Genomic DNA, 15,000 nt, shown 5'->3' with positions numbered 1-15,000 from the left:
TACTGATGACATCAAGATACACCTCTTCATCATTTTGTTTATTATGTACTTTACCTTCTTTGGGCAATTTATGATAACCATTGATGATAACAACGAAGTTGTAGTAGTAATTATAATGATAAAAGGAAAAGGATGGATATGAAAATGAATACGAAAAGAGAAAGAGAGAGAGAGAGAGAGAGATGCAGGGATGGAAAAGAAAAAAAAAAAACAATGTGTCAAATACAGATTATTTTAATGAACCAGGAAGAGTGAAGGGAAAGGTAAAGAAAAAGAGAGGGACACACACATCTCTCTATCCACACACACACACACACACACACACACACACAGAAAATGAGAGATACACAGATAGACAGACATACACAGAGGGCGAAATAAACTGACAGATTAAAATTTCTATGATATATTTTTCTGGTTTTGCTTATTTTGCATAATTGAGAAAATGTATATATATATTTTTAATTGATTATAGCTTGAAATTGGGACAATTCCGTGATATTCTTGACTCGCGGTGCACTATTGTGTGTATCACGCTATTCAACAAGGTTCTCCCTGGTTCTGGGAATGACGTCACTACCGGGGATTGCCGAAGATCGCCGATGTTTTGCATCTTCGTTTCTAAGGGCGTTGCTATGGGAGTTTTGGGGATACCAGAGGGTCTCTCCGAATTTTCCTTTTTTTTTGTATGAATAGGCTAAGCATACATTATTGACCAATATTCAAGGAAAAAACAATGCACGACAATTACCTCACATAAGCCCTTTAAGCATATCGTTGACATTATATGTGTGTGTGTTTATGTGTATATATAAACCACCAAATCATAAACCGCACTGTCTTATAAGAGTAACTGCAGTTTTCACTCAAAAGCTAAAACTGTTTATTGTGACAACTCCGCACCACAAGATTCTCCACTTAAGAGCTTGTTTACTTTTTCCTTCTCGTAGCAACGTTGTCCATGGGAGTTTATAACGGGGTCAGCCTGCGACCATACATACTTTTTTTTGCTTTTTCATTTCAATATTGTTTTGGTGAAATGTCAGTATTAACGTCTTGAATATTAGGACCTTAACAGTATTTTTGCTTTGAAGATCAGTGAAAGATAGGTCTAAATTATTATGCGTTTCGTGAGATTTAATATTTATTGCAGTTTGAACATACTTTACTTTTGTTTAGTGAGATTTAATATATATATATATATATATATATATATATATATATATATATATATATATATATGTGTGTGTGTGTGTGTGTGTGTGTGTGTGTGTGTGTGTGTGTGTGTGTGTAATATATATATATATATATATATATATATATATATATATATATATATATATATATATATATATATATATATATATATATATATTTATATACTGTATATATATTAGAGTTTGAACTGACTTTCTTTTCAGACTGTTAAATTGATCAATCGTTTTCACCATTCTTCAGATCTCCGACTCTATATCAAAATTAAGATTAGAGTATTTCAGCTACAACGATAGCTATCGAAACAGCATCGAAATGATATATCACATGTAAAGGATTTTCAAGTATTCATTCACTTGGGATTTTTCTTCGCCAGGTATACTACTTATAATAATGTATATTCTTGTACCTTTAATTTTTAGGTAACCAGAACTAAATTTTGCATATCTGATCAATCATAACTTGAAATAAAATTTTCCCTAATATATAGCGAAAAACATTACATATTTGTTACAATAAAAAATGATTGTTAAATACCCGTGCGTGGCCCTGAACACCGTTAAAAAAATGTCGAACCCGCAAGAAACTACATAAAGAAAAACTCTTCCCTGGATGCTATAAAGAAGGATGCTATAAAAAGGATGCTATAAAAAAAGAAAACAACGATATTGCATGAAATCTATATTTTCGTTAGTTTCAACTGTCACATATGATCAAAAAAAGCCTTTGAAATGTTGCACATATATAATCATATTATAGGCACTCTAGGGTACTAATGTCTGTAAAACGCGATTGCCTTCCGCGATGAGCCTCAAACACCGGGTAACCTTTGGGAAACAAACATCTGACGTGAACTTTTGTCTTCAACTTCGCACGTTGAAGTGACTTTCCTCCTTGCCACGTGAGGGATTCTGATAGCACAATGTTCCTCTTGGTGATGCAAAAACTACTTAAACTTAATGATTATGGCAAACTTTCGACACCTGTGCCAAAAGAATTACTTCTGTACATATGCAAAACACGGCATATACATGACATGACACTGGACTCTCCAAAGAAAAAAATATGCATAACATTGCAAAAATATATAGCAAATACAGGAGATAACCTGTAAGGCACACTGTAGGTTAGGAGGCCTTAAGCTATGGTCAACCTATTCAATTCATGTGACGCGCACTTCGCAGTTCTAAAGTTATTTTTTTCTCTTTGAGCTTTGGGTTTCATTTACATATATATCCTAATAATGTAACCTGAGAACTGGATGAACATGATATCAAACCAAGAGTCACATGATTAAGAAGGCGGACCTTTCTTGACGAGCACCACAACAACCATCGTTACGCGGGGTATGGAAGGTTTGTGTGTCTTTCGGGTGTAATCAGATACGGAATACTTCCTTCGTGTTAATTCATATACAGTTTCATATGAAAAACAACCTGTGTTATCCACATGTTTTGATTTTTTAAAATTATCATCCTTATTGCGTAAAAGTTAATGTTAGGAGATCAAGAAGACGATGAAATTTTGTGTAAACGTGGAATTTATCTGATTAAAACCAAATACACAAAACCTCAGATATCATCCCAGCTGTAAAGCAAATACAGATATCTTTAAAATGTATGAACACATATCTTGATGGTTTTATATCAAAATACTTCAAACACTTGGCAGCCACTCACGCTACATTTTGCAAGGCAAAAATGTGAATGAATGGTAGGAATTACGAAATAATCAGTATTCACTGATTAGTGTTACTTTGTTTCAAAAATACACATATTAAGAAAAAAATCATTTAAATCTATTAATGAAATATACACAGTATAACTGCAAAATAAAGAAATGACATTTTATACAGTCAGTATACAAGAAATTCCACATCAAAACTATGCTACAGTTAAAATAGTTTATGCGATTTTTGTTGTATTTTCCTAAGATTTAAATTTTAATCAATGCATGATTACTTTCATAAATATCATATGTAGCACCATTTAATGCTAAAATCGAATTACTAGACACGTAATTCATTTTACGCTGAAATTCGTTTCTTTCGTGCAGTCATGAAAATGCTTTACATGTATTTCTCGAAATCAGTCACAAACTAAGCACAAACAGAGGGTAAGCAGTAGTCTTCATGAGCTTATGTAGTTAGATATGCATTAAAATTGGCAGGACTGAGGTCTTCATACTTCCCATCTGGGCAGCTTACAGTAAAACGTCCATCGTGTGTAAACATCACGCATATTTTCCGGATTGAAATATATATATATTTGTTTTTCATCCTTGCTACATCGTAACAGCATGCCCGAAGGAAGTATATTTTTCTCTGTATTTCTTCTTTCTTAATTCCCGAACGAGGGTAGCAGCAGATGTTTACATTACAACGCAAGCGGCCCCACAACACAGTGGCAAGCAGACGGGTACCATTGTCATGCCTCCTTTGGATTCAGAATGGGAAGAACTTTCCTTGTAGCCTGCGGATCGCTCCATTCTCCACTTCGCCTTCCCTCGGCGACCACCGCCCTCCCTCAGTGTCATAGTCTGGAAGCAGCGACACGGTAATGTTAAATACATATCAACAAATGTCAATTTCCATTATAAAAGATGTACTTTCCTCGGGGTTTTATGCTGACCTTTCTCCTTTAATTGTGTCATTTTCGAAACAAACAAATAATATAATCTTCAAATATCTCGGATACTTACGTGCATGGTTTCATGGAAGAGCTCATGCCCCGGAGGATAGTAGACGGGCGGTCCAGCTTTGTTTTTCGTTGGTTCTTTCTTCGGATCTGCATTGGCCTCGGCAAGGGCCTTAGCGTCTGCATCAGCCTTCACCACAATCTGTTGATTAAAAAACAAAATAGAATAAACATTTAAAACAGGTGTAGAACAAATTAGATGTTTAAAACAGATATGCAACATGATAGAAGTCCAGTTACTAAATTATGAATTACAAACAAGCTTACCTGACTGTTTTGTGGCAGCAGAGGTTGCTGGTCAGCTGGGTCTCCGCGGTGTGGCGAGTGCCTTGGGTGGCCTGGACCATCCTGGAGATTTTAAAGCATTAGTATGTTGTCTTGTAACCCAATTTATGCCACGAGCTCGCACATTAGGATAATTATATGACTCACATTCAAACCAAATCAGTGTAGAAACTAATTTATCCTAACAATGTTCATTCTTTAAAGAAAAGAGAGATCGTTTTAGATATCAAGTATAAATTCCAATGCATTCTTGTACTCAGAAATTGATTTAAATGTCCATGCAAGAGTATACTAGCTAGATCATTTAAAACATTTTTTTTTTAAGATTTCGCTACAGATGTTCCTATCCTTGACATAGTATCCTAAAAAGTTGTGACGTATCCACATTCTTGCCCAAATAGTGCCACCACGATAAAATAAACCTTCCTGATTTAGTTATATACTTAAGGATAATTAACTGGATTTGGAACAGCATTATTACTAAGGACGCTTACATTTTTTATCACACGTTTGACTTCTGCTTATTATTCTGTGGGCTTTTATATTCTCATCCTGCAAGTTATCTGGTTTTGTACAAATATTAATTGCGATTTTAGCGGTATATAATAATGATTATAAATTTTAAAAAATAATGAGTAGTTAATATGATAAATAAATGTTTTAGTTCCCCCCTCTCCTGCTATAGTCCTTTGCACTAATATTCAAAAGTATGAATATAAAATTCAAAATTCCTTTCTTTGTGTTGCAGGAATGATAAACCGTCCTTGAAATCAAATCGATTAATATATTATATGTGTGTAGTTTATAAATGTTTATTCTATACATCTACATACGCACATTATTACAATTCACCCTTTCAAATAAGTAAAGCGGAATGATATATTCAGTTGGGCAATGTAAAGTCTCAAAACATGCCTGATTGATAATTGGACACTAAATTCTACTTGCGTTACGTTGAAAAACATATGTTAATTCAAATGTCTATGTTTTTACCATTCTGCCATTTTAACATATATCTCTATTTATATTCTACCACATAGTCTAACGAAAACAAGTCATCTATTGGACATAACAAGCGGCCTATCGCATAGAACTATCAACTACGCCATCTACAAGTTACCTCATCTTTCCTTGGGATAGGGGAATGTTTTCGCAAGGTCATTTCGTTCTCAAAACTGGTAATATAATGCTGCAAAAAGGGGAAAAAAGTTTAAAGCTCCAGCCAAGATAAGGAAGCAGTGTAACATGAGAACCAGAGAGGAAGTGGCGGTACCTGTCCCGTCCGAAGTCTTACCTCGGAATCGGAGAAGGAGGTCATGAGATCATCCACTCGGCGAGGGATCTTGTTGTCTCCAGCAGGTCGTATGGGCGAGGTGTTGGGGAATGGAAGAGTCTCGTTCTTTGGCCTTCTGACGCGGTCCAGGGAGTCGGAGTGCGTGTTTCTTGTCACGTGCGTCACGTACGTCACGTGGTGCGGCGAGTTGCTCCTCGGGCCGTGTGGCTCGGGGGACACCGACCTGCCGCGGCTCGGGTAAGGGGTTGAGGTAACAGGGGGGACGTCGCCAGCGCCTCCAGGGTGGTCAGGACCGCCCGGGAAGGCGTGCGTGGTGCGCGTTGTTGTCGTTTTGTTGATGGTGATGGAGATATTTCCGGGCTGGCCAGGCTCGGTGGTTCTGCCGGGGCCATCGGGTTCACCGGGGCCATAAGGTTTGGAAGGATGCGCTGGCCCATCGTAGCCAGGGCCAGTGGGACCCCTTGGGCCGTCAGGACCACCAGGCGCTCCTGGACCATGAGGGCCACCAGGGCCATAAGGGCCACTTGGGCTATGAGGACCCCCTGGGCCATGAGGACCCCCTGGGCCATGAGGACCCCCTGGGCCGTGAGGACCATCAGGCCCCCCAGGACCGCCAGGGTATACTGTGGATGTGTCTGTGTGGGTGAGCGTGGATGTCTTTGAGCGGCTGCTGGAAGAGTAGGAGTGGATATTGTAGCTGCTAACAGTGGAGGAAGGCTGTCCAGGATAACCTGGCTGGCCAGGTTGAGCCGGTTCACCGGGTTGACCTGGGTGGACGAGTTGACCAGGCTGTCCGGGCTGACCGGGTTGGCCAGGCTGGCCGGGCTGACCTGAAGTGGTTTGATGAATTGTGCGAATTGTCTCGGTGGACGAGGACGGCGGCTGGGAGGAGGGAGCCATCTGGAGAGCTGGCTGGGACCCTGAAGGAAGTCCCCCTGGAGGGGGAGGAGCCCCGTCAGGAAGTGGCTGGCCGGGCTGGATTGTGTAGTGATAAGAGTAGTGGTAGATAATGGGCTGCGGACCCTGCAGCTGCGACGGGGTGGGCGACGGCGCGCCCTCACTCGGAGGCACCGACGAGGGGCCGGGAACCGTGACGTAATTCAGCGGCGGCATGTGCTGCACGCCCGACCCTCCGGTGTTCCCGTAAGTGTAGATGTAGGCGACTCCCGGCTCTCGCGGGGAGAGCTGGGGCGGTGTTGGCATCGGGATCGGGTCCTTCCACGACTGGCTTCCGGGAGATACCTGCGGGGTAGTCGCGAGATTAGACAGGATCGGTTAAGAACGTCTTCGAATTGAACAAGGGAAACTTTCTTATTTAAAGTACACATGAATAAATTCACATAGTCACAAAACCAATTAATTCCCGTGTCAAAGCCTAGTGCTACATGCTGCCAAGATAATGAAACCGTACTTCGTCTTCTACGGCCGCACATTGAAGAGCCTAAGAGTCTACAGTTAAATACGATTGCAACTCTATCTAAATTAAGTGAATACACAGCTCGACACTCCGAGAATCTTAATGAGCTCTAAGAATCGTTTTCATCTGCACAGAACAAATATGCATAACTGAAGAGGAGAATTCTGAGACAAGTCAAACACAAACGGAAGAGATAACAGGCTTGGTCACATGCTTCTCATATGTCGAACTAACCATCTAAAACTACTTGTTAGAAGAGAACACAGTTTTAGAAACATTTAGATAAAAGGGAGTTTCATTAATGAGTGTCAAATTGTAGTAGGGAAAGAAAGGGTGAAGATGGGCTTTGGCCCCATGCTCGGTACTAGCTGTTGTGTCAGCTGTTGGGGAGGCCGGGGGCGTGCTGTTGCCTGTAAGGAGGCAGCTGCGGAAAAACCTGGAGACATTTGGCCTAGGGGGGGCACTCACGTTGGGGCCGACGCCCAAGCCAGGCCAGTACACGGCACACTGCAACTGCGGCAGTCGGGGCGAGGACGGCCCGCGCTGTAACAAGGACAGTCACCACTTGGTGTACCTACTGTACCTTACGAGTGTAGCCCTGGGTATCCCAAACTTATATAGATCTTGCCCCACAAGTACTATGCTTGTAAAGGTATGTCAGTACGATTAAAAGGTTCTAAAATCTACTCAAGAGGTTATCATATTCAGATAACTGGTTGTATAACCAATATCTCAGTGGTCAGTGAGTTGGATGCGACATATTTGACAAATCATAATATTTACAGTCATGATTCCACAGTTCCTTGCATAACTTTTCTTTTTTGAATACTATCTTTTGTAGATATTTTCAAACAGATGTGCATCGTCCCGGTCTGAACTGAACATGATATTACCCACTCAATGCTTATACAAAAATCAGTAGAATCATGGCTTTATGAGACAAACGACGACCTTTAGTACTAATTATCATACAATATGGGTAGTTAATGAAAATATGAGCTAAATCAGCTGGGCAAAAAGTCAGAGCAATCTTTTCTTCTAATCTTCTCTCCTTGTATTTTAGTAAATATATGCTGTCACTCGAAAAACCGAGATGCTGGAAAAACTGTTATGACGAAAATACAAAGGGATCAAAATATGATATTCGAATCACACGTATAGCAGTTACAAGGTGGAACACAAACGTCAAGCAGTGATCAGTCATTTTGAGACTCGTTTCATTGTACTCTGAAAATACAGTGATGACAGTCTTGTACAGTTACTTGTCTTATCCCAAAAGCTGGGAGTCAAGAAACGGATCACTCACTTGCGGAGGAGAGCTGGGTCCGGGGGGAGAGGAGAGCGTGGAGGTGGAGGCTGACGTCGAGGTGTGCTGCTGCTGACGCTGAACCAGCTGGCGGCGGCGGGCCTCGTCCTCGATGCTCACCTGGAAGTTCAGATCGATAAGTAAGTATGCAGAAACGTTGTGATTTGTGAATGTGTGTGTATAATGTATACATACATACATACATACATACATACATAAATATATATATATATATATATATATATATATATATATGTATATGTATGTATATGTATGTATATATATGTATATATATGTATATATATGTATATATATATATATATATATATATATATATATATATATATATATATATATATATATATATATATATATATATATATATATATATATATATATATATATATATATATATATGAATATATATATATATATATATATATATATATATATATATATGTGTGTGTGTGTGTGTGTGTGTGTGTGTGTGTGTGTGTATGTGTGTGCGTATGTTTGTGTGTGTGTGTGTGTGTGTGCGCAAGTACTTATGCTGCCCCCCCCCCTCTCTCTCTCTCTCTCTTTCTCTCTCTCTCTCTCTCTCTCTCTCTCTCTCTCTCTCTCTCTCTCTCTCTCTCTCTCTCTCTGTCTCTCTCTCTCTCTCTCTCTCTCTCTCTCTCTCTCTCTCTTTCTTTTACTCAAATACTCGTAATCACACACACACACACACACACACCAGACACGCAGCACCCAGGACGTGAACGCACCGTGGCCGTCGGTCTGGAGTCCTGTGTCTCGTAGGTCTTCTCGAACCTGTTGCGCCAGACGATGCGCCTCACTTCGCCGCTCTTGTCGTCGATCATCTCATCGTCTCCGCTGCAAAATGACAGTTCATGTCACACAGCTGCTCCGTTCGCCATTATAATATGTGTATTTTTTCTCTTTACCTTTTTATTATTTTATTTTTTCAATATTTTCTCTTTGAACTTCCATAAAAATATGTTCTACTGTAATGGAGAGTTTTTTTTAAAGAATGAATATAGATGAATAGGATAATAACATTCTGAAGCACCGCTCATATAAGCTTAAAACAAACCGACATCATCATACATCTATCAAAAGGCATGTAATTTTTTTTCGAATATCTGAATGTGACGAAGTGCGAAGGTCACTCACTCGTATCTTGTAGGCTGGCTGGCGGGCGCGGTGCCGTTGGTCAAGCCGGAGGACGTCGTTGTACCTGCGGGAGAAGGCGATTCAGAGGGTTGTCGGGACATCTTGGCGGGTTATGGCGGGACTTGAAATGGTGGGTTATTGTTTTTTTTTCTTTCTTTTATTGGTCAGTCAAGGGTAGATATTAGACACTGTTGATTATTGGAATATAAAAAACGTTGGATTAAAATACAACACCAGGATGTTGCAACAGAGATAAAGGTGATACCTAGATTCTCTTCTTAAGTTAAAACAAAGTATGAGTTATACGTCAATACTGGGTTACCGTTTACAATAGATAAATATATGATCGCGACAACAACAGTGACACAATGGTAATACAATAACCGCAAAAGACTTTCCGGTGCTAAGGAGTATTCCCAAAGACTCAGCAAAGGCGACTGAGAGGTGACATGCTCTACCACACCAGGGCACAGTCAAAGAACCAAGCATGTTAATCCAGGGGGGAAACAGTGTCAAACCACATCCTAGTCTTGGTTATCGTTATTATCTTCAAATGGTGAAACTGTGAGTGTTAGGTCCTCGCTATCACGAAACCTAACTCACATAGTCATGCAGTGTTGGGCACTTCAGCGTATAACAGGTCTTTGCACACGTTTCATGGGGGAAGCTATTTGTATGACATTTTGCGCTCAGAATCTGCGTCTCTGGGTCTTACGTGAGGCGGAAACATTCTACTCACTTCTCTTTATTCTGTTCTCATAACATCACATATCATAAAGTGGCTCGCTAATAAGCCACGATTTAAAATGGCTATTAATACTTTCCTAGTTATTTGCAAATGTGCTAAAAATGATACTCGATTAAAGATGGGTTAATGAACATCGACACCTGAACTGTATACATAAGGTATTTATCATGCAACTCTAAGACGTTTACCTCTTGCACAACTTTAGAAATGAGAACTAATTCACTATTAGATAACATGGCAAACTTTAAATGACTCTAAATGTCTCAGATCGTGAGCGAAATCCTTCGATTCCCCCTGACCCTCTCCGAGAAGAGGTCACATTCATGAGGCAAAGCAGGTACAGAGGAAGGGCCTGGGGCTGGAGAGCAGCAAAAGGTGCAATAGTCCGGGCAGAGAACCAGCAGAGCCCGGGGCCGCGTGGGGCAGCAGCGACACGCCACACACCACCCACTTACTCTCCTGCGCCACCTGCTGCTGGGAGGTTGTGCTGCTGCGAGTCTCAACGACAGTCTGTATGTGTGACTCTTGAGAGGCCTGCGAGGACGGACTCGCTTGGGACTGAGCCTGCGCCGTCGCCAGCGTGAGAGCCAGGGCGGGTTCGGGCGCGACCGCGGGCGCCGCCGGGGCTGTGATCTGTGTCGAGACTTTGGACTCTTGTTTGGCTACAGTGACAACCGTCTCGGACTGGGTTTCGGCGCCGGCATTTGTTGCGGGCTCGCCGCCTTGCTCTGTGTCTTCGAGGGAGTCAATAAGTGTGTCTAATTCCCTGATGTTTTTGCGGAGTCGCCCCAGTGTCGAGTAATCTGAGCTAACGGTCTTTGTAGTTTTCAGGGTGTCAGTTTTGAGTGTGTCGGTGTCACTGGAGTCCGGAGCCGGGACATAGCCTTCCTCCCCACCTGTAGAGGGAGCCACATCACCAAGCTGCTACCTTCATCACAAACTTACTGCACAGTCTCTGGGCTCGGAGGAAGTATTTAATGTATTTTACCCATTTTAATTTGACAGCTGTACATTAACGAAAATAATATGTTCTTCATTGCAAAACTATGAAATCAAAATATATTTCATAATGAAAATAAATGAAGACAGTGAGAGTAAGAATTCAAGTTTTATAAGTTGAAAATCTTTGTTTTTAATATACACACTTAAAAATAATATATCAAACAATGCTGATTTATTACACGTATTAAAAGCGGGGACGAGGGGACGAGATTTACTTTATACATTGTTTTTTATCATGACATGAGTTATTACAGTTTTTTTTCATGCTGAACACGGAGACCACAGTTCCATCCGGGACGCTCGACCTCTGGGCAGACGTCTCGGGGCATCATGGATCGGGTATTTCCCACGATATTATAAACATTTCTTTGACAGTTTACAGTTGCTATTTAGCTTTACGTGTTTAAAAACCAATGGGAAATCCAATATTCACCTATTTTGTTGGTTCGAAATCGGTGACTTTCACTGAAAATAACATTTGCTCAACCTCACTTTCAGAAGAATGTGACATCGCCACTTTTCTTCTCTTTGCACAGCAGCCTTAGCGAAAGTACCGCTGTCTTCCAGAAGTCACCGTGACATATATATAATTCATAAATGCGTTTAGTTAAAACTCATAAAAGTCTGTATAGGGTTACTGAGATAATTTAGATATATAACTTGATCAGAATTAGTTAGTAAATGCATCAGAAATTCCAGATACCCATTAGAGAAGGCTAGATGCCCATGTCCCTTCATAACCATGGAAGATCCTGGAATAGCTATATATATAAAACAACATGCTCTGGAAAATTTCACTACACCATATACTGGTTTCCCAAGAGAGACTTCACCAGCATGATGATCACTAAGCTTCATTTCTGGAAATCTTGAAATTTCACAGAGAATTTTCAAAATCAAAGTCCAGATTAAAATTCATTCCAGAAACCAAGCATTAGAACTCAGGTTTGAGCAGCCTGGACTATCGTTTACATTCCATCAGGAAGGCATGACTTTTTTCAAAATAATTTATAAGATGCTTTGGAAAAAGACAGGATTCTCTGTATGCGATGTGAATGATATACGAAAAATAGATGGATTTACAAAAATAATCATGCAAAAGTTATATAACAGCTCACACAATACCACACTTTTGACATAATAAAACAGATAGACAGATTAGTCCAGACGCACAACCTGACACAGAGCACAGAAAAAAAAACAATAGTGCAGTACTTCAGAATGTCAGCAACTCATGACAAAAAAAAAAACGTTTGGCATAAAAACAAATAAAGGATGCCAACACTTGAGCATGAGTTTCGCCACATCGAGTACATTGAAAAAAAGAAGAAAGGTATTTATTCAGGGAAAGAGAGAAGGGAGCAGTCCAGCGAGGGACACGTGTTAAAAAAATGTACACAAAGATCTGCCCTGCACCGGTAGCACAGGAGGGCAACATACAACACTGCCTCACCTATACTGGCCAGCGCATCAACCAATTTGTTTGCTACTTTCTGGGAAGCACTGATAACTGCAAATGAGTTTTTGAAATATAAGTTAGTTTATTAGCTGGAAAGGGGTTACATTACTATTAAAAAAAGTTATTGTATTTATTTGTTTTGTAATGAACTGATTGACAAAAGACAATACTAGAAATTAGGTAAAATTCTGACTGATATGAAGACTAAGATAGTAAACACTTAGGATCTAAAACAAAACAAAAAAAACATATGGACTCCTAAAACCTAAAACATGAGGACGTCAAAACGAACTGTCTCAGCTATTTGACTAAACACGCACAGACACTTGCTTGACTTAGCCCCTTTGTGCGACTACAAGGCAAGTGCAATTAAAAAACAAAAACATCCAAGGATTTTGCAGTAAAATAGTCAGGCCAACAGCCATATATAATCAATCATCAAACAGGCAAGGCGGTCTATGGTAACATTCCAAATGCATTGTCGACTCTATAAGCAATGAGGCGCTACTTTACGTGATGGTCAGACTGGATTGCGTGTTCACTTTCCACTCAAGATACGATTGAGTCTTAAAAGAAGGGTATGATGGACTAGCAACTGGCCATGATTTACAACGTTAGTCAGAAGTGTTTTTAATGTGGTATATAAATCATATGGTGAATACACTTCCATTTAACACTATAAATCATGGCTCTTTAAGCTGAACAAAGTGCCACTTATTCTGGGATGCATCTTCGGGTGTTGCTGATTCGATTCTTGTCTGGGATGCACTTTTTTATATAAAAACGTGTAGTGTATTACATAACAGGTGTTGGTTGATGAGAAACCAGGTGATATTATTGATAGGTTACGGAAATTACTATCTGGGACTGAATATACTGCAGGTTAATCGATTTTCAGCTTGCAATACTGCTAGACTATTCCTTGCCAATCCTGTCAAAACTAGTATAGTCTGTTTTTCTAATGAGTAAATCTAAACTGTGTGAAGAATAAAATAAAGAAAATTATCGCCAAACCAAGATTTTTTTTTATCATGTTCGTGTTGTAGAGGGTTGTGAAATCGTCAGCAACACATTTCAGCATCATGTGCATTTCAAGATTGAGACAAATTATCTGTTTCTGTTAAAAAGCAAAGGCCTCGCGGTCTCTACGCGGTTCTCCTGCGCTTTTTTTTCAAGCAATGTGGGAAGTGGAATAAAAAAATAAATAAATAAATAAAGTGGCTTATGTGGTATGAATGAAAAGCTTGGCTTACTTCAAGGGAGAAAACCTAAATTGTTCATTGCAACCTTGATAGACCTACACTGACAAAGCGATAAAAAAAAATTCTAAAAAAGGGAGAGAGAGAGAGGGAGAAACTGTGAGGTTTCCATTGCCGAAATATACATACCTTTAGTGCCGGCAGGACGCGAGGTCTGTGGCGGGGACTCAAGGGCGTGGGTCGGTGGGTCGTCCAGGCTGCCTGCGCTCATCGAGTTGTAGCTCGAGTAGGTCGACTTCATCACTTTCTTCTGATAGTGACTAGTCTGTGGGAACGAGGCCGAGTCAGGGTGCTTGCCAGTTTTTTGTTTTCTTTTTGTTTTGTTTTTGTCGTCTGTTTGTTTGGGAATACTTTGAGACGGTCCTTTGGGTGGGTTTAGCTCAAATATAAATATACGGAACTCGAATCAATGAAAATAGACTTTGCTGGTTTTATAGCATAAATCAGATGAATAAATACATGGATTAATAAAAGAAGTAAAGAAATGACTGGCGACACAAAGAAAATGTCGTGTTATTACCAGTCATGCTTAAAAGTGTAAATTTGTCCCAAGTGAAGCTGCTCCTATCCGGCTCATGAGCAGCCTAATCTTACACTGGCCTACATTATATCCGGGACAATGCGTTGCGTAAATTCTCAGATAGGAAGGATGGAGAAACTTGTATTATTCACTAAATAATGTAGAAAAAATGATTATGAACTTTATCATAGTTTCCCCCACATATTTTCCTACCTATAGATATTTATAGACAGCAAAAAACGAGTATTCTGATTCACAGCAAGGGGAAATATTAGCAGCACAAGACAGCTGATCGAACCGGAACAGTTTCCCAGAGGCTGTTCGTCTTGTCACGGCACGCGCGTCGGGCTGCACGCTCCTCCCTCCGCCCTCGAGCTTACCTTGCTTGTATCACCTGTGTCGTACTCGTACTTCTCGGTGACGACGTGGGTCTTCTCGTCAGGCGACAGGTACTCTCTGCGGGAGTGCTTCATGTGGCCGCCGTCCTCCACCATGCCGAGGGCGCTGCCGGTGCGGGAACCCCCTCGCGAACTGCTGCGGGGCTCGCTGCGGGAGCTGCTCCTGCGGGTCGGGGAGGCGTTAGGGGCGCGGCTATGTACAGCGTGCTACAGCCTTCTACAGCTAAC

General features: G+C 40.6%; 1 protein-coding gene across 30 annotated transcripts in view; it reads right to left on the bottom strand.

Annotated features, from left to right (window-relative positions):
* Positions 1–1,883: 1,883 nt before the first annotated feature.
* The window catches only part of LOC113811738 (collagen alpha-1(III) chain), a 63,442-nt gene continuing 50,325 nt past the window's right edge, over positions 1,884–15,000 (bottom strand). For 11 of the 30 annotated variants that reach the window (XM_070125269.1, XM_070125275.1, XM_070125271.1 and 8 more), the window contains 12 exons: positions 14,755–14,935; positions 13,984–14,119; positions 12,590–12,646; positions 10,590–11,030; positions 9,387–9,450; positions 8,978–9,086; positions 8,214–8,333; positions 7,376–7,450; positions 5,491–6,732; positions 4,179–4,259; positions 3,916–4,053; positions 1,884–3,753 (listed from right to left, as the gene is read on the bottom strand). In XM_070125269.1, the coding sequence (XP_069981370.1) occupies positions 3,586–3,753; positions 3,916–4,053; positions 4,179–4,259; positions 5,491–6,732; positions 7,376–7,450; positions 8,214–8,333; positions 8,978–9,086; positions 9,387–9,450; positions 10,590–11,030; positions 12,590–12,646; positions 13,984–14,119; positions 14,755–14,935 (2,812 nt within the window). In that variant the 3' untranslated portion in view covers positions 1,884–3,585. Of the gene's footprint in view, positions 3,754–3,915; positions 4,054–4,178; positions 4,260–5,277; positions 5,386–5,490; positions 6,733–7,375; positions 7,451–8,213; positions 8,334–8,977; positions 9,087–9,386; positions 9,451–10,589; positions 11,031–12,589; positions 12,647–13,983; positions 14,120–14,754; positions 14,936–15,000 lie in introns of those variants that run through there. The other 19 variants (XM_070125278.1, XM_070125284.1, XM_070125285.1 and 16 more) reach the window with 8 other exon arrangements.

Source organism: Penaeus vannamei, chromosome 9, assembly GCF_042767895.1.
Source record: "Penaeus vannamei isolate JL-2024 chromosome 9, ASM4276789v1, whole genome shotgun sequence".
Lineage (NCBI taxonomy): Eukaryota > Metazoa > Arthropoda > Malacostraca > Decapoda > Penaeidae > Penaeus > Penaeus vannamei.
The sequence above is the reverse complement of the archived record's forward strand: the minus strand, read 5'-3'. Positions and strand labels throughout refer to the sequence as shown.